A 25,656-nucleotide genomic window follows, 5' to 3' on the forward strand; every position below is an offset into this window, starting at 1 on the left:
AACGGGGATTTGGACGAGGAGGTGCAAGAGGGCTAAAGACACGCGGTATAAAATCTGCCGTGTGTGATTAACTATCAACTGAGATCGTAGGTTAGTTGGGGTCGATATTCCTCTTCAGTTTTTTTACCTGTGGCACTGATTATAGCGGGGGTATGCCACTGATTGTATGAATCTTCGGACCAAGGTGAAGATCAAATTGGTTTCCGTTGATGCCAGAATACTAAAATGTTACTATGTTCTATTTTTAATAATTTTTATCTAAATAATCATGCAGAAACGACCGTTTGCAATGGAGTTTTTTACAATAACCATTAAATTGTTGAATTATTATATATATAATGTCTCTCATCATATCTTGTTTTTTATATTATTATTGATTTAGTCGTCGAACAAATCATAAAAATAGTGCTCATGTCGTCTGAATATTTTTATCTAATTAACTATAATTAAATGAAATGTTCTGCATTATTTGTTAATATGTATAGACAATAAATTTAAACTGTATAACATAATAATTACCAAAGCTGTTGAAATGATTTTTTATTTAAATAAACAGACACGATGATGAGGACAAATTGTTAGAATGTTATTTTCAGTGAATGGCAAACTTCATTGAGCTGATCATTTGTTTGACATTTTAAAAAACTAACGTCATAGAAATACGATCTCTGGATCGTAATATTCCCGGATTATTCAATATGAACGATCATCGAAATTCACGTGGGATAGTCTACTGAGGCTCATTTAAAAATGCAAGAAATATCAGACACAACGAAAGATCAGGAATTCGTGCCCTCCTGTCTGGAACGCCTGCAGAAAGAGGTAATGGGTTATGGAATTTATTCAGTTGAGAGACAGATCCGCGCCATGAGAGTGATTTCACTGTTAATTCACACCAACTCTCCCATCCATCTTGCAACGAGGCTAGTCATGATCTCGATGCATTCTGGTATTTACGTCAGTCTCGACGACATCGGGAAAATTTCCCTTGTTGTTGCGGTCGGATAAAAAAATTAGGGAACTTTACGTGCCGATCTACGTAGTCGTGTGTGCGATCGCATATTTTGTAAATTATTATGGAACGATACTTGCTTTTAAGGCGATGTTCTGGTCTAGAAGCCCAAATCTTACGAAGAATGACCTTTTTTCAAAACCTATTTTTTTTTACCATTCCATAACTCATCTTGAAAATGTATAAATCACGTAGCATCAATTATGATTTAATAAACCCTAGAATAGCCATGGCTAACACACAAACAGAAACATTTCGCTGCAGCAACTCTGTAATCCACACAGATTCGCAGGAGTAAAAGAAAAAAAACATAGATATAAGAAGTTTTTTTATTACATTTGTTTATCTTCATGTATTTTATTTGATATGTTGGGTTAATAAACAAATCTTTTTACAAAAAAAAGCCCAAATTTTAAGCATTTTTCAAACTAAGATTTAAAAAAATGAAAAACATTTTTACTATCCATTTTTTTATATGTTATTTATTGGTATTTCAACAATATAAAAAAAAATCCAAAATTCGCCAAATTACAGGCCGGTGAAGTGGGGGCCTCAAAAAAAACGGTGCACTCTGGTTGACATGATCCCACCCCTTTCAGTGATCTGAAACAAAGAATTTTGAGAAATTGTCAATCAGTAAAGATGTCGCTACCGAGTAGGCCTTAGCCAAAAAAAAAAAATTCACAGAATGCCGCCGTCTTGAAAAAAAAAATTTGTTTACCCTCTTTTTTTGACCTTTTCGAATTTTTAAAAATACTCAAAATTGAAATTTTTCAAAATCCAGGGCTCACTCGATAGAGAGGTATATAAAGAAGATTTACACCAAATTACAAACAAATCGGTCGGGTAGAACTTGAGATATCATGACAACCACTTCGAAAAAAGTAGTTTCGAGAAAAACGCGTTTATTGTGTGATTCGCTTCACTCGGACGGCTTAGATGACGCGTCACAAAATCTTCTGTATCTCCGAAAATAATTCGAATTTTGAAAAATCCTTTTAAGGGCATATTCTTAAAGGTCTAAACTTTGAAAATATGCAAAAAAATCGATTAGCTTTAAAATTAAGTCCAATTTTTTTTTATTTGTAATTCATTCAAATGATTTCGTAAAAATTTATAACGATAACACAGATTCTAAAAAAATATTCGTGAATTGAAAATTTAATGTAATTTAGTACGGTTTAATATATGAGTGTTGGAAATGGGATAATTGTTAATGAATTATACGTGTAAATCCCGTTTTATTCTTTTATTTTATACGCTGGAAAGGCACAACCGCTCTGCTTCGTTTCCTTAAACGAACTAACTAAAAGACTAAAGGGGTACAACACCCTGGACCTGATGTCTCTCATCAACAATGGTCCCACTCATGCACCTCTCTATACATTCAGAAAACAGAGCACACACATCACCTCCAAACTTCCTAGAATTTTCTCTCATAAAAATATTTTTCAATCTCAAGTGGAAACACCAGAATAACAGAAATATTAATCGTACAAAGACCTATTCAATCCATTTGTAAATTAATTTTTTATAAACATTCGAAATGTAAACTCCAATAATGAGCTCTTGAAAATCTCATTCCATAATTGTTTCATCCCTTTGGCACTCGATATATTCTAACATTGATGATGTTGCAGGCACTGAAGTGTTTGGAGAGTTTCCCCGGTAAAGTCACTGATCTCAACGGTATTATTGATATCTATGCACCCAAGACCGGAAGTATCGACACCGAGACGATCAACAGGCACCCGGCATCCAGATCTATATCGTCAACCATCGGAGAATATGATGTCACGTCGGCTCTGGATTACGATGGTAATCTCTCTTGCATTCATAATGGGCCAATGAACTGTTAGGTAATGACAGATGCATTTTTCTTGGAGAAAAAATTGGAAAAACGAGATATGACGCGGCATCCTTGACGAGCTACTGCACCCTGTCGACCTACGAGCGAGAGAGGAATCGATATGGCATCTGCAAACGTCGATGTTACAAAATTCATCGCTCACGGGCTATCGTAACTCGTCGTCGTCCTGCGGCACTTGGACAACTGCTTGTTTATGTCGCTAGTAAACTTGTTACGTGCACCAAAAATATGGTGCTAGCTCCGTCATTGTACTTTGTGCAGAGGATTGTCTCCATGTTCTTTCAGAAGTTAGTTGGGTATAGTTCATACTGGAGTTGATAATGCTGTGAAAATTTAACGGAAAATTCCGAAAAGTTTCATCTGGAATTTCAGAAAGTCTCCCTGCCTTGAACGACCTTTTCAAAAATTATAGAAATATTTAGTAGTAATACCCCAAGACCTTCAAAATTATCGGATTTTCCCCGAGAGTTTCGTTGCGTAGCAACGAGAGAGATGAGTTTTGCAGGTTAAAGATCCCGAGCGGGAAGTGCGAGGATTTTTCTGCAAAACTTATCCCGATCGGTGCTACGGAAGAAAACTGGAGGGAAATATCCGATTAATTTTGAAGGTCGAGGGGTATTTGGCTGGATTGATTTTTTCATTCCAATTTCAAGCAATTAAATGTGTGGCTTTTCACGTCATATGGTATGGTTTTTCACTGGTAGTTGTGACATTCAGCGTATATTTTCTGTCTGCGCAAAATGCAGAGAATTGTTTCCAAATTGTGGCTTTTGTCTTCATCGTATTATTAGGAACATTTTTTCAAATTTTTTGATCAATAATGTCCAAAGATTCTCCTCCAAATCTGCTCATCTCGTGGTAAAGTCTTTGAACTTGATTTTTTGTAATGACATTTTTGGGATTTGAAACGCGCCCAAATTGTTTATCGGATATTTTCATTACTTAGCAACAAACAGGGAAATATCTGAAGTAAAACCCTTTTGCTTGTACCACGTGACGGGAAATGCTACCATTTGATTGGTTGAAATTGGGATGAAAAAAATAATCAATAAAAATTGTTTATCTTCTCGTGGGAAATTTTACGGAACAGTTTCGATATTTTTCCAGAACTTCTCATATTTTTCCTATCATCACAAAAATTTCTGAAAGCTTAACTGCAATTTTTACTGGATATTTCTATTATTTCGCAAGTTTTCTACTACTCTCACTAGAATTCATCTAGCAAAATGCCCTCAATGGCCCCATTTGTTTTCTATCTTTCTCTCTATTCTGACCCGATAGAGAAACAGTTTTAACTAGTGAAAGTGACTCTTTTCCCCCAAAAAGGCGACACCTGAAGAATGCCGAGTGCGGTCCATGCGCGGATTGGAGCAGCTCGCAATCAGCTTGCGTAACATCCGTCAAAGAAGATAATACGACAGTCGGTAGCTTCATAGCCGTCATGAGGCCAGCAGCTATCCAGCTAATATCCGACACCACAATAGTAATGGGCCATCATCTTCGTCTCTTTCTATCGATAATTGAATACCTGTAAATCCCAAGAATTAACGATTTTCACGGATTTCAGTTAAAACGCTGGCTCCAAGCGTTGGCTACCAGTACGTGTCAGTCGTCTGTTGAGCTAGCCAACGCAACTAGGAATACGGAGACCATTGACTGTTGGGCTTATGAACTCTTCTTCCACCTCAAGTACCTCCAGGTCAATCGTGCCCGTGATGCCGACAAAGTAATGGATATTATCATTTTTTTTAATCCTCTTTGTATTCGAGTCTTTTGCTCGAGGGGGTCAATGGTTAATGATGATTCTTGATCTTCCAAGGTAACTGATGGTTCCGGAATTAATGACGAGGTAACGCACATGAACTTGTGGCACAGAATGGTCCAGCTCCGTGATAATTACATAATTCTTTACGAAATCCTGTACGGGAATTCAAGAATTGGGAAAATTGTCAGTTGCAACTGAAAGTTTAGGTAATCCCAGTTCCAATGAGAGGTTCAACAGTTCTGGAAGTGCTAGTGCTATCATTGAGACAAACTGGTGTCTAAAATATTCTAATAGTCCCGCCATAATTGCAAAGTTCGCAAACCCCTTCTGCCAATGAAAATGAAGAAATATTCAGATGATTTTAAGGGAGAACTATTGTAACTTTTTCTGAATGAAATAAAATTGCATGACATTGTTAATAATTCCGAGCATTCTACTTTACAGACTACTAAATTGTTTTTTAGATATTAAAAATCGAATATGCTACGATCAAACATAAAATATTCTCGTAATAATATAATAATGTATTGGATTCAACTTTTTGTTCCCTGAAGTCCTAATAAATCTTCGAAACTAATTTGCAAATTGATAAAATGAAAATTGACGAAACGATTGAGTGAATTTTTACGTAAAAATAAAAACATATTGATGAACGCAATTAATTTACGGATGACACTGCTAATATTTCTCAAATCATTATTCATTTCTCTGAAGCAGAGTAAAAGAAATTACTAGATATTTCAACACCGAATCATTGTTTCTAACATTTGTAAGCAACGTTGGGCCACTACGTCTGCAGTCACATTACGACAGAGTGACTCTCCATTCCTTTTGATACAGAGTAACGCTCGTTTAGACTGTCTTTCATCTACCCCCAGTCACATTAATCTTCGAATATAAACAATGTCCCTCAAAGGATATCCAAGTAATATTAGAAGTCGGGTGATTTTTTCCCCCAGTCACACATTGTTCGCGGGGTACTTTATCGATGGCTGGTTGCATAAGGACATTTTTATGGCTTCAGGTGAAAAAAAAAACTATGAGAAAATCGTAACATTCATCATATGCCAGGGAGGTATTGTTGCATCGATTTATTTCTCACTATCCTGATGTAATGGAAATTTAGTTTTGTTGTCAGTGGTGGAGAATACCGTGAAGATAATACATCACGTGGACAAATGTTTTTGCAAATTGTTGCTGCACTCGAGAATTTTTCTATTGGATATATTTGTTTGAACAGTAGAGAATATTTCTAAGAACTGTCTTCAATGCGGAGAGGTATATTCAGTATAAATTATGGAATTAAAAATTGTTTAGTGATTTCTGAAATCGCCAGAAAATTTTAAGACATTAAAGTCTAGATTTTAAACTAAAATTCAGGTTTTTTCATTTTTCTGGGAAATTATCGATTGGATTGATGCGAAAAAATGTAAGATTTTTACATTTTATTATTAAAAATGAAGAAACATTTTTAAAAATGCGTACAATATTCCATAATCACATTTGCCTCCGAAATCATGGAAATAACAGGCCATTTTTTATGTAACGCCGTAAATATTCGAGTAATTTAGTCACTCGTTTTTATAATTCGAAAAAATGAAATTTCACATACAATTTAACGGAATTAGTAGAGGAGTTCAGAATGAATTTAATATCACTGAAAGATTTTAATCAACTTCAGATGCGCAAGGACTTTTTCAACCGTGACTACGAGAAGCGCAAAAACGAAGATTGAAAAAATTCTCGCATAATGGTTTTCTCAAAGGTACATGCTGACCGATTATGTCGTCGTGTGTGGGCTCTTATGGTCGTCCTTCCCCTCCCCTTCCCACCCCCAGCTCGGTCCTGTGCTGCATGTAAGGGATATAACATTGACTTTCTCATGGTATATTGTTCAACGATGTTGACTAGGGACGTTATAAGCTAGCCACTACCTGCAACTTGGCTCCCGGGCGCTCCTTAACGATTCCACGACAGAAAACAAAACGAGAGAAAACGATAAGGAAAGAAGAAACATCATTGTGGGTGTGGAGTTGAGTAAAAGAAGTTATGGAGATTTCTGGCAAAACTCGGAGGATGTGTGAGTGAAAAGCTCGAGTGATGGGGATGAAAAATCGGATTTTACACACGGAGATAATATTTTTATAACAATTCACGAGCCACGTGGTAGTACGAGGTGAGTTGAGTTATCTTCAATTTTTTTGTTGAATAATATCTCCGAATCTGGGCGAGATAGCAGAATTTTTGCCAGAACATTTGTTGTAGTACTCAATTTACTTTACAAAAAAGGTTATGAGAAAGATTTTGCTATCTTCTCTAGATTTCGAGATATTCAGCAAAAACTGTTCAATAATCAAAACTGATTATCTGCATTTTTGCAACTAAATTACACGAGATCTGTTGAATAAAATTAATATGATGATTAACATTTATTCTAGATTAGAGACATGTTGTTGTGTGATGTACAATAACTTTAATGCATCCAGTGGAATAATTATGTGGATTAAAATTAGGAAACGTCAATTCATGATGAATTTTTGTACACTGGCAGTCTATTTTTCATGAAAAATTGATCTCTGTGGTATATTTTGTATTGAACAATACCAGAACTCAAAGTCATCAATAATTAGTAAGAGATTTTTCACGATATACCCTCTTCGTTTTAATCCTCTCGCTGGCGCCATTGCGTCAGCGAATAGCGATCCAAATTTGTACGGCGGCATGATGATGATCGGATGATAAATGCATTCATGAAGAGCGTCAATTCATGTGGTGAATTTCAAGGAGGGGAACGAAAGCAGATATTTGTGTACGTCGAGTGTTGCTGACTCGATGTAAATATGACCGCCTACAATGGTTGGTTTTTCTTCGTCATGAAGGAGGACTCTATAACGTGACTTGACGAGGTCATGTTAATGTCGTGGCACATGCCTCTTCGAGCATTGTGAACAGAAAGTTTGTGATTATGATCGATAAAAAATGATATTTTGATATGTATAAAGTGAAATTGAAATTAATGGCTTGTTTTCACTGTTTAAAAAAATATATATAAAAATGGCCACATTGTTCTCAACTGTAAGGGCCCTTTCACAACTCCCTATCCACAATGATTAATCGTCTTGAGGGAGAATTAAAAAATTCCAATCGACAACAATCGAAATTTTATCGATTATAATTTGTACCTGGGGTTTTTCAATGCCCTCGGGCCACTGATTTTACTGCGATGCACAGCTACGCTGTGTACCTTTGCCTTGAATGATGAAAAATGAAAATAGTAAAAATAATGGATGAATTAGCATAGGTAGTTGGCCAAGGGGCAGAGCGTGTTGCTTTGATTTATCTGCTCGACGACGGAATTCCATTATAATCTTTAGTGTTTATAAGAACGTTTATATAGAGGCGTCGAGTTGTTGAACTGTTGATTTTACCGTTACACCTTTGAGGTTAAATTAATGCTCATGAGGTTTTTTCTTAATTCGAACGGCTTAATAAATTCCATATTAATCATTCGTCGTTGCATATTAGTGAGGAAAATTAATAGTTTAGGAGTTGTTCGTAGAAGAGCAATACGATATGAGATTGGGGGGGGGGAGGAGCATAGGCATGGAATGTTTATTTTTAGCAAATGAAAATGCATAGAATTAGAGAAAACTGGAAATTTTTTAATAATCCATTTCAAAAAGAACAATGAAAAATTTCATGAAGATTTGTTTAGTAATTTTCAGAATAATCCTAGAGAAATGGAATGACAATTTTTACTGAAAATAACATTTTCCATAACATTTCTAATTTGCATGCAATAAAAACGTCTACAAAAAAAATTTCATCAAGTTTATTACTTTATTTTGCTCTTTTGTAAATATTCCTTTTGTCGAGACAAATGCCAGAAATTGCGCAATGCGTTTAAAGTTTCAAACATGACAATTCAAAATGAAAGTACTTGTGGACACATATTGAAATATAATAAACAAAACTCAACCGAGTGAAAGTTATAAAATCCGATGCGCAGTATAAGTTGATTACGCCACATCAACTGTCGACGATAGATTTGGCGAGTGCCAAATTCCTCGAGTGAATGAATAAAAAATAAAAATACCACTCATAACACATAACATGTCATGCCTGCAATATGTCCCCCTAGTGTTTGTCGCAATACGCGACTTGGCCAATATCGCGGAAGCGATAAATCAGAAGGAGAGGAAAAATTTTAAATGTCCAGGGGACTGAGGGACGACGCCAGGGAGTGAGTGAGATGACTCTATACAATGGCCGTGACTGACCTAGCGCAATATCGTGCAGCATGGTTTCTTCCTTCTCCTCACCGTCGAGGACTTTTTTTTTTATGTGTGTCTTCTCGGCGGCGCCGTCGGCTGTCGCAAGGTATAAGTAGAAAGTCCCCGAGAGTGGTAAGCCCAGGACCAGGGAATATTATCTCATCGTTAATCATCTTTCGGAAGTGGAACGTGCGCATACGAAATTCGAGGGTCACAGACTCCTCTCCGGTGTTAAATGACTATTTGGGTAAACAAGTCGAGGGGAATTTGGTAAGTTTTATTGAGATGAATCTCATTATGCAAAGGAGGGGAGGCGATTTGGGAGGGGGAGTTTGTTTTGATCTGAGAGTCAAATTAGGTAATGGTACGGTTGGTAGTATCGAATGAATTTTATTGAATTTTTTTTCTGTTTCGCATGCATTTAATACGTATTTCACTATCCAGATAATGGTAATTAGTTACTCTTTCGAGGTTGATATTATTTTTGAAGCAGTAGAAATTTTCAAAGTGCCTTATCCAAATTTTTCAAGGCGTTTCTTCATATCAAATATTTTTTTAAAAGAACTCGGATTTTTCGAGTAAATCAAGAAACGTTCTCACATTTCGTTAAATCGATTTAACTGTATAAATTGATTTTATGGACACTCAATAATTTTCTCTCTATTCTATAAAATATTTTTACAACCCATAATATGTGAAATCCTTCAAATTCCGCCCGCTCAATATCTCCAAATTAATCTGATAATCGAAAACTCGGATGGAACTCGTTGAACCACCACAAAGAATTCCCACAAAAATAATCTGAAAAATCCACGCAAGTAAAAGTCCCCATAAAAACCGAAAAATGTGGTCTCGCGTGGTTATTCGTGATAATGCAAAATGATCTAGGGTCAGAGGAGTAAATCCTTGAGCAATTAAGGCGGCGCGCCGTTGCTCCCGCGTTGAAGATCATCAATTTTCCAAGAAGGGGCGGCAATTACCGTAGCCGTGGGGCATTAATTATGTCGCCCGGGATGAGCGTCCAAGTTAAGTCGTCGTACAATTCCCGCAACACCAGAGTATTTGAATCCCATGCGAGTCAAACTCCGAGATTACCAAACGCAAATGTACGATTTTCCCGGAGCCAAAGGGACTTTATTGAAAAAAAAATCACGCGATCGTGCATAATGAAATAAACTCAATGAAATAAATATAACTATTTGCATTTATCCGCTTGTATTCCCCCCCAGCCCCCTCCGCCCTCCCCCCATAATTGATCAAGATCATCAGGCGAGTGTGTAGGGAAAAGGGCTTTTGAATATAAATTGTTTTTCAAACATTGCGAAATCCGTAGCACGCGCTAGTCAATTCCATCTTCCACGAATCCGTGGGCTAAAGATAAATAGTGGTTCTGTACTTGTGTATACAGAAGTATCTCTTATCCCACCCCACGTACAAGAGTAGCCCTCAGAGGGACGTTAATGAGTATGCAACGAGCTTCTTAACTTCATCCAGGATCTCTAGAAAACGAATAGTCCCTGAATGGAAAAAAAAATTTTTTTTTATTCCTCCCTACCTCTCCTTCTCTCCTCTACCTCTCAACAATTTTTTTTCCTAATTAAGATGTAGCCAGGTTGTCCATTACGTAAAATTTTCATCTTGATTTACCGTTCACGTTTGCCAACGATTGGCCTCCACCGTCGTCCGTTTACTGGTTTATACATTGGATAGTGGCTCTCCCACATGTGACTTAGAGTCCAAGGAGGATGGGATTTTGTCCCTATATTCTATCCTCATTCTAAAAGTCCCTCTTCACTGGCGGTCGTCGTCCGATTCGATGCGCAACGTCGCTTATACACTCTGCAAATGCCGAGACTTTTATAAAGAGAGAAGTACACCCCCTTCACCGTCCGCCAACCCCCTTGTACTCCGATCCGTGCAGAATGCCATGCAAATTTTATACGAATCGGTTACGGGCGCTTTCCGCGCACAAGACTATTGGCATTTGAATATCTTATGATAGGCAATAGGGGGAGAGACGAATCCAAGGTCGAGAGGGCGAACAGGCGGTTCCGCGTTTCAGAATTCTCAGGATATTTTTTATTAACGAAGAGGAAAAATTTTTGCCCATCGGAGCGCCAGAAGGATCATTGAAGGATTTTTGAAACTTCTCGGGAATATAATGATCATTTTGGGCAAAATCTCAACACAAAAAAGGGGGTGGGTGGGGAGCTTAAGGGGGAGCCTGCTTTAGAGGCTTCAAAAAATTTATATTTTCAAGGATTTTTTTGGAAAGGAAAGAAATGTCTGATTGAAATGAAACTTTTAGGATTTATTCTTATATATTTCCAGAGTCTTCTCACATTTTTTTGTTGTTATACATTAGATATTTTTCATGTTTGAAGAAATTTACGGAGGCGCCTCGAGTGTGCAATTTCTGTGTGGTGGGCTGGATGCAGGTCGCAATTTTCATGTGAAACAAAAAAACAAAAGAAATTTTTAATTGTCAATAGTGTAATTCGTAGGTGGCCCACGAAAATTCAACAAAAAATGAAAAATTCAACAATTTTTCGCAGATTGAAAAAAATGCATTAAAAAAAAAAATTTACTTTAAATCGTTTAAAAACCGGATTAATGTTAACTTTCTTAAGATATGTTAGGTTCACGTAGAAGAGAATTTAATTCCGAATACAACGCATTTTGATTCGTTTCAATAGGATGTTTACTTGGTTTCCTATCTTACCCGCCAATTTGAAAAAATCATGAAAATGGAAATCCGAGAAATCGCGTGTCAATGTTTTCGTGATGCTCGTATACCTGCTCGACGCTTGCTCACTATTTCGTCTGTATCTCCGGAAATAATCCGAATTTTGTTCTGAAATTTTGGAGACATATTCTTGGATAGTTTAGGAAGTGATTTACACAAAAAAAATCGATTTTTTGAAGCCTCTAAAGCAGGCTCCCCCCTTAAGGTGAAACTGAAATGCATGACTGAAAAGAAGGAACAAGATAGATAACAAAATTGTTAAGGGAAAATGGGGGAAATTCCAGTGAATAAAATGAAGTGAAAGGTAATTCAGTAAAAAACTCTCAGAAAAATCCTCGGCCCTTCCATCCCGAAGGGCTTCTCCCTATATTTAATTAGTGAATTAAATTCCCCACCAGTAACTCGACTGTTTCTTTGATTAAAAAACCCTGACGGGTGGTCTTTCCACTCATTAACGCGCATCCATCTGTCCTCCCCCAGTCCGAGCCCTCAATCCCGGGTGAGACACACCGCGAAGTGAAGTGGAAAAGGCAGAACCAGGTCCTGTAACCGTTGACAAAAAAATCACAAATCCCCGAGAATAAAACCTAGTGCAGAGGTAGAGGGTATATCGACATCCAGAAGGGACACTTCTATGCGAGCTGGCTGTCATCGACGATAACTTACGACATTGAATGGGTAAATGGCCTGTTGAACGTTAGACACGAAGATGGTTCCCTTCTTCTCCTATTCACTTGTTGCTGATTTAATAGATTCGTTCCGATAGGAGGCACGCGTGTCATTCCGCTCGGTTGGTGATGTGTCATTGCCATTGGTTAAATAAAAATATACATATATAACTGTAAAAACAACTAATGAAACAGTACGATAAAGGACAGGAGTCAATTGGTATGTTATGAAGGACATTTGCAAAACAATAAAAAAAAGTCACCTTAATTGAATGCGAATTGAATTAACAAAATAAACTTCCCACGATACGGTGCCATTGGCCTCACTATGTGTGTGTTCACATCATTCTTCGCTCATTGAGCACGTCCTTTCCCTGTCCAGTCAACTTACATATGTGTTATATGAAATCTTCGTGTATGTCCTCCCCTTACCCCGCAATTGCATTCCCATCCAATCTAAAGTCGTCTCAGTGCGATGGATCGTATGGTTTTACTCGGACTGATGGATACTAACACACAAACAGTGAAATCACAAACTACGATGTGGCCCGAGTGTTAATGAAACGTCACTCGTCGCGTCACTTAGCGTCTCAGAGGTGGAACGCACACCCAGAGTCACCGTCTTCAGATGCTTTATGCTTCTCGCAGTCTATCGTGGGGGAGATTCCTCCTTTCACCCTTCGTCCCGCATCGCCCTGTGAACATCCTCTGCATTACTCTTTGCCACCGCGTTATTTGGCGAAGGTCAGGGACTCCAGAGCCAAGTGACTGAAATAACTTGATTGTCTCGGGATTCGCGAGTGCAGATGCTAGTTTAGTTATTATATAAACGTGGGTTGAGGGAGGGAGATTCTCTCTTCGGAAAAAATATCTGTCTTTGGAATATCATTCAGAGAGTTAGTGAGAGGGCTTGATATGTCTGGACAAAAATGAATCGTCTGTCTATAGCTGTTTTCAGTCCATCTCAGTATGTTATAGTTTTTATGGTTCTTCGCCGAACAGTACCGAAATGTTTAGAATGGTTTTAATAAGTAGAATCAGAGAAGAAACAGAAAGGAAGGAATGAAATAGGGCCTTTTGTTGAATGGGTCTGGAGTGTGAAATCTTTGGTCACTGAGAGTCAGTTGATCTGGAGACATCATAGCAGAAAGATATACCTTCTGCGTGCGATAATAAAGAATTAAAGTTGATAGTTGAGTCGTTTTTATATTATTGAGACAATCCCTATCCATAATCCAATAAGAATAATTTGGAATATCCTTCAGAGAAGCATTTGGTGAGTTATAGAAGATCAGAAGACGAATTCTGGAGAAGATGATCTGATAGCGCTGGAAATTCGGCAGTGAGATTCAAAAACAAGTCAAAATTTGTCGTGTATTTACATTCATTCATATTAATTGTTGATAGATTATTTGTAAAAACGTTGATCATGGCGAATGACAAATTTTCCAATTTTTTTCAGATCCATACGTTTCTTTCAATTTTCAAGAACATTATCTATCATTTTTTATTAGAGTTTATATTTTGAATGTTTGTCAAAAATTAATTTTCGAATGGAATGAATGAATCTGTGTATGATAAGTATTTTATTCTGGTGTTGCCACTTGAGAGTGGAAAACATTTTTATGAGAAATAATTCTAGGAAGTGTGAGGGTGATGTGTATGCTCTGTTTTCCTGAATGTATACAGAGGTGCATGAGTGGGACCATTGTTGATGAGAGACATCAGGTCCAGGGTTTTGTATTCCTTTAGTCTATTAGTTAGTTCGTTTAAGGAAACGAAGCAGAGCGGTCGTGCCTTTCCAGCGTATAAAATAAAAGAGATAAAACGCGATTCACACGTTTGATTATTGAATCATTATGCCATTTCCAACAGATTTTAATTGGAAACCAGGTTAATAAATGAATAGACGTTTAAGTAAGAGCAATGGAATTCTATTTTCCTAAGATGTGTTCACACTTCGAGAGCAGTCCTCGAACTAAGAAACGATCTCGAAGTCTCAAAAAACCAAAGCATCGGCATCATGATTTCTTTCTTTCCATAAACCGAGATTTGTCTATATTATTTAATGAACATTCATTAGAGTTCTCGTCGTAAGACCACACAGACGGCCTCTCCAAGACATAATGACTTCATAGTATAATAAATATAAACTTATATAGGTCTGTAATATGATCGCATTGTTTTTACTCTTTTCACTATTATCAAATCGAAATCCTTGAATGAAGAAAAATCAATAAAATATCAATGAAACTCAATCTTTTTTCTCTCCATAATTCTTCAGAAACTTTTTCCTCCGCGTGCACTTAGAAATTCTTAATTTCCTTCAAATAAAAATAATAAAAAAAACCCTCGATGTACTTTTCATTAGAGGGACAAAGTTTTTGCACAATTAAAATCTACTATCGCGGGAGAATGTATTTTTTTTCTAACATCCCATTATCAGACCGGCAAATCCATCATAAAACAGTTCACTGTGTAATTACAATTCGCACGTTTTCGCGGAAGGCCGAGAGAAGACGACTTGACGAATAACGACAGAGATCGTAAAGCGGCACATTGTGCGGGGGCATAAACCTCAATAAAGATAAACTCAGAATGGTAAAGTCTATATTTAACCCCTAGAAGAAACGCCAAATGGCGGGGTGGAGAGGGTAGGGGGAGGGGGAAGGTTTGAAAAAAGAGATGCCCTTTGGAGTCCCTTCTTCATGTTCTCGGCGTTGTTGCTCGCGCGTGATGATTGCCCATATTGCCATATAAAATTTTCATTGCTCCGACCGGCACTGTGATGTTGACTTTACGGTGACTTTTTCACATGTTTTTCTGAATTCGTGAAGACGGAGATGTTTTATCTTCATTCGTCTGACATGTTGAGCTTTATTATGATTCGTGTATGTTATTCCTTTCAACGCGGAGAAATATACTGAGGGTTAAATTATTTCGTCATTTTTGTTGGTAAAACAAAACGGATTATTATATCAATTAAGTCACTAGAGATTTTTCTTTAATTTACAGAATTTTTTTTTATCGAATCTTTCACACCAGATTTTTAAAAATTCGCTCCCTAATATACTAATCATTCAATTACATTGAGTTCAATTTTTTGTTGTCCATTGTTTAGTTTATTTTTTATTGAATTTTTATATGTCATTTTTAGTGAATATTGTTCTCCCTGTTTTCATTATTTTCTTCAATATTGAAAGGTAAACCCCAAAGGACCTGACTTTGTTCAAATAAATATCGCCCACATCGATTAAAATATCTCCCGAATTTTCCCAACAAATTATTTTAATTTATCGGCAAAATCCGGGGGTAATTGTGCGTCATCATAAGGAAACAGTTTTCCCGCAGTGCATTTACCTAAATAGCAATATTGAACTGCCCAATAATTCACTCGGTAAAACGGTGTTAATTAAGTTGGCACCAAGCAATTACCCAGTTCAGAGAAAATAATAAATGTGCTGAAGATTGGCCCTGGGGCCCCCTGATGACCGATAACCCACTGGTTCATCTTCCACCCCCCCCTCTCATCCTCCCTGTATCGTCCGTAAAATGGGCTAATGCAGGCGTGTACATGAACTTGTACCATCATACACACAAGTAGTGCCACAATTGCACGTATCAGACCCCCATGTATATGGTTATGTCTCGGAGGATACTTGACTTGGCTCGAAATGTTCTCACGGTCGAGTTTATGCCGTTATGGACCCCACGTTTAAGCCCCTATCGATCCAAACCGATTTATCCAACCGATCGCCACGTCCCCATCTGTTCCCCATATATTTCCGCGATACCAGTATACCGATTGCGATACACATGACCCAATTGTTCTCCATTCCATCAACGAATTCCACCTAGGTACAGCTATCGTATCTTCACACTGCTATATTTATCCGAAACTCGAGTCACTGATTTGCCAGGTTTTTACAGTTAGATAAGTATCGACCCATCATTCACGAGTCATACCGAATATCGAGGAAGTTGAATCAACGAAAATGATAATCTCATCATGGGGTATTAGTGGTATGAACCTGAGTGGAAGGCGATCCAACCTTTCATCCAACATTTCCCGTGATTTCTACCCCTCACTAACATTCAGGAGAATCACCTTGCTGGCAACTGGACGATTATGTTGATTGCACTACTCATGAAGTTAGTGGCGCGTGTCCACCGAATGGGCCTTCACCATCTGCTGCACATCTGTAATTCATCAGTACAGTGGACCCGGTGGGTAATCCCTGGGTTAATTCACAGGTGAGTACCAGAGTGAATGAAGCGGTGGGAAGACTCCGGGAAATGCCGAGGAAATCATGAGCTTTTAATTATCCGGGAGGGAAACGTCAGGTGAGCAGTAGGTTTGATTGAAACTTGAGATGGTGGTGGTCTGGTTCAATTGATCAGACGGAATCTGATGCCTCTGAAAGATCTTTCCATCTTTCGGTAACTCTTCTAAACATTCCTGGAAAATCTTCAGCAGACGGTTGATAAATTTTTTGTTAAGAAATGATCTGTGATATAACAAAACTGTTATCCAGAGAGGTGGAATAATTTTTTGCAGCAGGTGAAGACCCAGACGTTCGTGCATCTGGACTGGAGGCATGTGCACGAACCACCTGTCTCTCTCCTCTCCACTCCCAGGAGAAAAAATAAAAAAGATCATTCCCTATGTAACTAGACACCCAGACCTGTTGGACACCAAAATGCGATGCAACAAAACCATGGATTTTCTATCCACTGTTCTGAAGAATAATGTTGCCAACGTATGTGCTGACAAGATTTAGATACACCTGTCTGAGACTCTCAAGTAACACACGATGGTAAAACCCACCCTCGATGTCTCACTGGAAATAAAAAAATTCGTTGTGATTTTTCCTGGGATTTTTTTTTTTATTCTTTTTCTTCAGTTTCTGAAGTATTCGCCCGCAGCCTCACCACGGGTATATCGCATCGGCCGTAAAGCTCCAGTGTCCACATCCATACCCATAAGAAACACGTATATATACACCCCTGGAGTTCTCCTTGGCACTTATATCGCCTTGTGGCATCGACGAATTTTTCCAGACACTCCAACGTCGTCTCGTCTCTGTACCGATCTGTGCGTTAATTACACCACCGGGGTAATACTTTTATAACAACTATCGGGAAAATGGGGGAGGGAAGGAGTGAATAGGTACCCCAACGATTTACAGCACAATCTCAGTGGCTATTTGTGAATTAAAAGACGATAACTACCCACCTGGAGTCGCTAATCGCATGAAAAAATGTCTGTCTTTGGAATATTTTTTGAAAATATTTTTATAAACTCTTTCAAAAATTGTGGAACGTTGCGAAAAAAATTCCACAACATTTCGTTCCGAAATTACGGAAAAGCTCCGTAACTTTTTTTTTTATTAACCTCTTTTAAACCTGATGGGTTTAATTTGCATACAAATGGTAGAATACAAGGCGGTTACATTAATCTTAAATTCGTATCGAACATTTTTCTAGAAATTCACTAATGATCACAATGGATTTTTTCTCTGGTCTGGCCAAAAATTCCCGAGAATAGTACGGTGGAAAGAATTTTTGGTCGCATTATTTTTTAATCATTATCTGTCTAGCTCCATTATACAACGAACACTCCCACAGGACGTGTTCGATATTCGCTCCCTCGTGTCCACATTTACAGCTTGACGAGCTTGATCATCCCAACTTGCACCAGTGATTCTGCTAGACTGTGATGGTTGGCCCTGGCTCTATTTACCCACGATATGACCTTACGACTCAACTTTTTCCCTTTAAACCAGGGTTTTCTTTTTCTTGTGTGGTAATGTTTAAAATACGTCGTTCCTTTGGTTTGTCCAAGTTCAAGAGGCAGGCCACAAGTTTTGTCAAAAGATTCTTGCTTGAACTCCTCTCGGAAATCCGTGAAAGGGAGTTGATAAGCTTCATCACTGTCGCGAGTGGTGGCATCCCTCGCCAGACGATCAGTTGCTTCATTACCTTCCACCCCCAAATGTGAAGGAACCCAGACTAATTTTAGAGCGTGATTATGGTGCTGTACGATTTGTTCGTATTTTATTTTGACGTCTATGTAGGATGACTGATTTTTTGTGTGAAATGAGAGAAGGACAAATGTGGGTATGAGTGAGATGAAAGTATGTCGCCAGAATGTATAAACCTAGACTCTAATATTTCAACGATTTACAAAGATTTGAATGTTTATAAGAATGTGTCGAATGCCTGTTGCGTGATAGAAGAAAGAACCATTGTTAGATTGAGCGGAACAAGGGAAATAATTTTTGGGAATGAGTGCGACGTGTGTGGTATGTCTTTGTGTATTTATGTGTGTCGTATGAGTGGAATGAGTTTGAGAAAGAAACAGTATGACAGAGTGAGAAAAAGAAATATAATAAACAATTGTGTATGGATGGTGTGAGAGGACGAGGTATGGGTCAGTCTAAGGATGAAAGTGGAACAGTTAAGATCGTGGATCTTTATTATACCCTATGTATTTTTCATTATCAATAAATATTTTAAGTTTAATTAAAATTATTGCTGCCCCCTGTACCCTGATCCTACACCTATTATGAACTTGTTTGATTTAATGCTTGTGGATGGCTGAAAAAGGGATTGTAGAGCGCTTAAAGGGTCGCTTATCGACATAAAATTTTTGTTCAAATGCCTATGCACGGACTAATTGCTAAACATTCCGCTGTAAATATCGAAGCTCTGGGGTTAATTGAAAAATATTTTTGAACATTCACCTGAGGGCTATGAAAAGCTGCACCAACAGAGGTACCACCCATCGTCCTACTGCCGTCTGTGTATATTGCTATAGTTTCTGGAGAATAATTATCTATGATGGGGTTTGGGTTATTATGAAGAGCAGCATGAGTTCTAACAGTTGTTCCGAGTCCTACATCGATTGGTAAAGAGCTGACCGCAGTACGGTACTGACCACTATAAATATTGAAGCAGCTCTTAATATCTAGATTTTTCAACAAGCATTCGATTTCTTTCAAACATGTTTTTAGGATAGCAAGTCGTGATGTAGAGGAATCAATTTGAGCGATTGATTCCCGATGGTGGTTGAGACTTGGAGATCGGCATTAGAGAAGCTCCGTAACTTCTGCTGAACATTTCTCTTCTCCTGTAAAAAATTGTAAAAATTTGAAATATTTTGAACATTCACCAGTTATTAAATTTTTTTTTTTTTTTTTAAATTGTTCATTTCTTTGATGTTACAAACGTTTTTACTTTGTTTTACATCCTCTCCCGCCTCTCTTAAGGGGTTATTCTCATGTGAACGCCTATATTTGACCACTTTTTCGGAATTTTTTTTTTATGCGACAACAAACTTCAATCATGTTGATTTTTTAATATATTTTTATTTGCATTTTGAAATATACGAAAAAATTTTTTTTTTTCGTTTTTTACATTTTTAACATATATTTTTTTTAAGTCAAAGTAGTCCCCAATAAAAAAAGGTAGTTCACTGGTCAAGGTGATAACGGCTGTTCATGTTGTCTGACATAAAAAAATCGAATAGATTATTATTCAGTAGATCTGTGGCTATCGTCCCTACCAAATATAATCAATTTCATTAAAAACAAAAAAAAATATCGAACTTCAAAAAAAAAATCACGAAAATCTCCTTCTTTTTCGTTACAAATCGTTTAAAAAAAATATGAAGATATTGTCGAAAATAAACAATTGTGGTAGGGACGATAACTATAAATGAGTAGAAGAACATATGTAAATTTTAAAGCAATCGGTTGAATACTTTTTCTTGTAGGACCTTGACCGTTTCAGAAAATGATGATTCGAGAAAAACGCGTTTAAAGTTGAAAGCCTGGTAGACAATCGCTTACGATACGTCGGCGACTATGAGCTGTAACTTATCAAATACTATGAATTTCGGTCTGAATTTTTCACAGCATGTTTTCAATAGGTTTTACTGTCAAAATATCAAAAAAAAAAAAAATCGATTTTTTGAAGTGCTCACATGAGAATAACCCCTTAAACTTCCCTGTCCAGCCCCTCTTCATCTTTCCCCCCGCCCCCTGTACCGCATTTGCCGAAAGAGAGGGAAAAACCGCACTCGAGGGAAAACCTGCCTGGTACAGTCGTCCTTTTGACAGGACTACCGCTCGACAGTGAAACCGTGAGATTAAAGCGCTATAAAATTTTTTTTAATTTTGACCGCCGGTGCCCGGGATCGAACCCGGGTCGTTGGCTTGCTAGTCTAGCACTCCAACCGCACGGCCACTGCCGTCGGTTTTTACCAGTTATTAATTAATTTATTAATAAAAATCCACAATAATGTACCTCACAAACACACAGCTAAATTTCCCCAGTCAGTTGTGAATATCAGAACCCAGCGACTCCTTGTCTGGAATCACTCGAAGTCTCGAAGAAAAATTGCCCCACACTCGAATCAAATTGTAATTATCATTCCACTCCAGAAAATAATACATCCTCTTAAACTCGAATAAAATCATTTGGTCTCCCTCTCAGTCATAATCTAAGACGAAAGAGAAAACGTTTATTTAGCACCAGCAACAGGGGTAGACTAACTTCACAGAGAATTGCAATATTCATTCCCATTTCAAGTGTTCACTCACGTCATTTACGCTTAATTGTGAATTGAAATAAAAAAAATCGGGGTAACTGATTGCATCTATGGTCTCACTGTACTCCATTACCTTTTGTTCGTATGTACACACGTACAGCTATTTAACAAGTAGCGAGTATTACATTAGCGTCTGAATTCTCATTCATGGGGATTAATTCTAGAGAATAAAAAAAAATTTATTGATACATTTTTCATCCTTCGCACTGCAGCCGGGACCAACAGAATGTTGACGCAATCGCTGCTGCTTGGGATTATCCTTAATTGTGAAGAAAATAGAGGCTCGAAAATCGTGAGCACATGACCGAGTAGTTCAACGTGAAGAGGGCGAGGAGCTATCGTATTAGTGAGATTTTACTCGTTAATTATTTCATGTACCTCTCAGTTTAGTTCCCGTAATTAAGGAATTCCATGGATGCAAATTGAGTGGTGGGGGTGTTATGCAATATCAGTGGAGTTGCAAATCTTCGGCGGGTCTTTGAGGTGGAACTTGGAGGGTTGAATTGCAAGCGAATGTTACACATGTGCTGTTTAATCCGCACACCTTTCTAATTTTTCAATGTGACGCAAGATAATGTTGCGGTGAATCTGCTTCATAAGTGGCAAGCCAATTAGGATATCGCTAATAGTCGGGGTGAGAAATACTGGATAATTGATCGGATAGGTACGGTGGAGGGCCATTGGTTTATAACTGCATTGAGTGCCGTTGCGCGGAGAGAAAAATTTAATAACAATTATGGAAAGAAGAAAAAAGAGAAAAAAAAGAAATAATGGTGAATTCAATAAAAGCTGTGAGTTACGCATTGATATATTGTTTGAAACAAAATATTATTTCATGAATAATGGACTGACGATTATTCGGTTAGTGATACTGAATGAGAGTTATATACATAGAGATCTAAAAATGATGAGCTTTCACTGAAAATTCAGCTAAATTCCAGTTCTAAGTGGTATGATGATGAAATTTGTTTAATTTCATTAAAGTTTATATTCAATATCAATATTCAATGTGAGATTACATTGAATTTCATATGAAACCTAACATTTGATCATCATTTCCTCTTAAAGTACGAATTTTTCTTGATTTTTAAAGCCATTTTAAACAATAACGGTATTTATTGAAAATTCTTTCGATATTTTATTTTTTATTGTTCCATATGATTTAATTATCCTGTTTATCTGAAAATTTACTGGACTCTGCGATGAACGGTGACAAACAACGTTACGCATTTTTTTTTTAAGGAATTAATTCAAGTTCTGAGGAGGCCGTTAATGAATTATGGACTAGCGATGATGGGAGATTGAAGTAGCGATTGGAAAAGGGGGTTATTAGGGTTTTGGTACGGAGTCATGCCTGATGGGAATTTCATCACCTATATCGGGTTACACCTGAGTTCACTTTCTATATTTGCAAATGCAGAAGGCTGAAGGTTTTAAACGAGGTGAGGATCAATCTTCCTGAGATCTTAGTAGTACATCGTTTTGGTGAGAGATGAAGTGAAAGATGGTCGGAGGGAGGGCGGTGAGAATTTTGCAGTGGAGGAACAGCGGGGAAGGTTTTATTTATTTATTTGAGCTTTTGATTTACGGGCTGCTGTACAGTGGCACCTCATCAGGGCAAATACACGATTTTTACGACCACTAATTGGATAAGAAATTACCTATTGCGTGTGAAATTATGGGAGAGTTGGAGAAATAACAATTATCATTTCTTTTGACTTAAGATTCGAATTTTGTCCAGTAAAAAAACATTTCTGTTCAAATTCTTTGTCTCTGAGTCTTTCATTCAGGGATTTCGTTTATAACTTTCATCATTTTATTATTCTGCAATTAGAGAATTTTGTTTTTTTTTTCGTGAGATTTGAAGAGCTTTAAGGTTCTAATTTCAGGGAAAATCAATAAGAATTATAAATGTTTAACAATTGTATAAAAATTAGTGGAGTACGGGTTTTAGGGTTCTTCCTATTCCATTCTAGGGTATAGATTATCCCACTCCCATAGCCCGCAATTTTTAAAACTCATAACACTCTCACCTCAAATTGCCCTCATGCACATGGTCGCTAAATTTAAAAAATATCTGTAAAAATGAGTTTCGCAAATCGTCGTTATTTCCAGTTACGAAAAATCATTCAATCTAAATGTTCTCGTCACGCGGCAGCGCTGCGCATGCGCGTGAGTCCCACAGTGGTGATTTTATTCAGTGTCCGTGTCAACAAATTACCACAGGGGTTCACGGATCTAAATGCCTCAGTCACGTGGTCATAAACCGTTTATAATTCAGGCAATTTTTTTCCGGAATTTTTAGATAAAAAATCTGGAATGTTCCGTTGTAATGGCCTCTCTCCACCCGATATTAAGTCATTTGTGAAATTTATTCCAGGTTTTGTTGGGTAAATGAAATGGTGGCGCCAAATTTCTCCATTTCACGAGACATCGGCTGGGATTTTCTCCCATTTTTGCCCATTGAATTTTGTACTCTCGTTGACCTCGCATTCAACAATGTCCTGACCTGACATTTAGCTAATGCGCAATTTGCCTCTTGTCACGAGATCCCTTTGGCGTCGCAATGCAACACTAAGAACATTGGGACGTATATGGTGCCTTCTTGCGGTGTGTCTTACGAGGGTGTGCCACGGTCCCACGATGATTTTCCGGGTTTGGCTCTTTGCACGTGTGTTCTCTCATTAAAAATACAATTTTTATTATCGACTGTAATGATATCCAACCGGAGAGAAATGCTCAATAAACGCTCGGGTTCTTTTCCGTAATTTTGGAGCGAAGCCGAGTTACTGGAAATAAAATTTATCCACCGTAGAATAGAATTTGATTATCATTTATAATTTTTGCTCAATGAAGAAACTTTCATCAAAATCTTCCCTCCGCATGGCAGGATTAAATATTAATGATGATGACTAATTGTTTTTTTTCTGTAGTGTAAAATTATTTTTAGAATAATTATCCTAATCCTCCCTAATACTTCATAAATATTATAACTCATTCATCTCTCGCATCCCATGTTTCCTTAATTTGAAATAAAAGCCCCCAGAATATAATTTTCATCTCGGATAACCAAGATTATCCAGTAATTTTTATCCCATAATTTCTCCCCTTGTGCGCATCCTGGTCGGCAATCAGCGCCGTTGGTTGAATAACCGCCACCCACTAAATCAAATCCATTGTATTTTTTATCTCATCCAAATTGAAATTTATTTCGAGTGTTAATATCCAAGAGAACTAGTGAATTTCACGTGAAACATGAAAGACCACCAAGAGTCATAAATTAACGAGTGAATGACTAGTTTTAGTTCCAGGTGACACTTCCTGGTGAGTGAAATTTTGCACGGTCACCCACAAAGTCACGACCCTATGAAAAATCCTCTCACACACGTAACACATGTGTAGTAAACATGATATAGAAACTCTATGTTCAATTCATAACATCTAAACATCAGAGAAAAAGAACTTTTATTTCCCCTCGGTAGATCTGACTCTTGAACTCTCACCAAGTGACTTTGGCTAAATGTTAGTGGAGCAGCCCCGTTAATACATTTATGCCTGCACTGGCTGGGCTACGAGATGGGCGGTAACCCATGGAGTCGATTCACTGCGATAAAAATGAAACTGCACATTGTGAAAGAGACAAAAGCCAGTGTGCAGGGCACACTGCACATTGAGACTCGCGTGTTGCCACGATTACTTTTAAAATTGGACAATGAGACAGCTGCTGCTTATTGATAGACAGACCGAGAGGCCCCACTCGGGCTTCCTTTGAAATTCTAGACATTTGGAATTGACGTGACGGCTGGAGGATCCACGTGGGTGATGAGAATCGACCCACGAGATTCGGTAACTCGAGGGCTGTTAAAAATTTTCCCTTCGGAGCTTTAATTGACCAAATGTCTTTTTTATGTACATGTTGGCGGTTCCGATGCGATATTTTTGGAGAAAATGGGAAATTGCTCTCATCGTGGTCGAGACAATTAGCTAGACGCGATGATCGGAGACAAGAGAATTAAATTACACGGGAAAGAGTAATCCGAGTGCTGTTTGAAATTTCAGATTTGAATTTCTAGTTCAAGAGTTTCAAAATTCAGAAACACGTACTTCACAAAGGCAGAAAGTTTTTTGCTGTTCCACAGAAGAGAAGATTATTTAATTTTAAATATTGGGAAATTTTAACTGGTTAAAAGTCCTTAAAATGAAAAAAAAATATTTCTGCGTGTAAATTAGATTATTCCTCGCGTTAATAATTCAATTGAATTTCGTCTGTAAAAGGTGTAAAACCATACAATGGCAATAAAACTATTCTATTCTATTCAATTGAATTTCAATTTTTAATTCTAAAACCTGCACTAGAGTTTTTTTTATGAAATTTCTCGCCGTGTATATATTTTACCTGAGATACGAGAGATATTCGAGATATACCTCTCGATATAAATTTTTCCCCCGACTGGCGCTAATCACTTCACCGACTTTTCAACACTGTAAATTCGTTTACAAGTTGAAAAAGTACATCGCAACGTGATAAAAAAAGAAGTCCGGGTACTTAATGAAGAAACTAAAGTGCGCCTATCCGACGATTGAGGCGTTCAAGTGCGCCGGATTCCGTGAAGAAAATCAGACGTCGAGGATCTCAGTCTTCGAGGAAACCACGCCGCTCTTCCAGCCGCCTTAACTTTTATAGTATCCCTTATCGCACGACATAGC

The 25,656-nt window shown here is 37.6% G+C and overlaps 1 protein-coding gene and 1 long non-coding RNA gene across 5 annotated transcripts in view; one reads left to right on the forward strand and one right to left on the reverse strand.

Moving 5' to 3' along the window:
• The first annotated feature begins 600 nt into the window (after nucleotides 1-600).
• On the forward strand, nucleotides 601-5,049 carry LOC135161577 (uncharacterized). The gene is made up of 6 exons (XM_064119275.1): nucleotides 601-822; nucleotides 2,653-2,830; nucleotides 2,899-3,169; nucleotides 4,209-4,365; nucleotides 4,450-4,608; nucleotides 4,702-5,049. The coding sequence occupies exons 1-6, from the start codon at nucleotides 751-753 to the stop codon at nucleotides 4,843-4,845; spliced, it is 981 nt and encodes a 326-aa protein (XP_063975345.1). The 5' UTR covers nucleotides 601-750; the 3' UTR covers nucleotides 4,846-5,049.
• LOC135161579 (uncharacterized) overlaps nucleotides 1,368-25,656 on the reverse strand; it is a 139,600-nt gene continuing 115,311 nt past the window's right edge. For 2 of the 4 annotated variants that reach the window (XR_010298818.1, XR_010298821.1), the window contains 2 exons: nucleotides 19,082-19,467; nucleotides 1,368-1,615 (listed from right to left, as the gene is read on the reverse strand). This is a non-coding gene — a long non-coding RNA (uncharacterized LOC135161579). Of the gene's footprint in view, nucleotides 1,616-19,081; nucleotides 19,468-20,645; nucleotides 20,842-25,656 lie in introns of all 4 variants that reach the window. The other 2 variants (XR_010298819.1, XR_010298822.1) reach the window with 2 other exon arrangements.

This window comes from Diachasmimorpha longicaudata, chromosome 4, assembly GCF_034640455.1.
Source record: "Diachasmimorpha longicaudata isolate KC_UGA_2023 chromosome 4, iyDiaLong2, whole genome shotgun sequence".
Classification (NCBI taxonomy): Eukaryota; Metazoa; Arthropoda; class Insecta; order Hymenoptera; family Braconidae; genus Diachasmimorpha; species Diachasmimorpha longicaudata.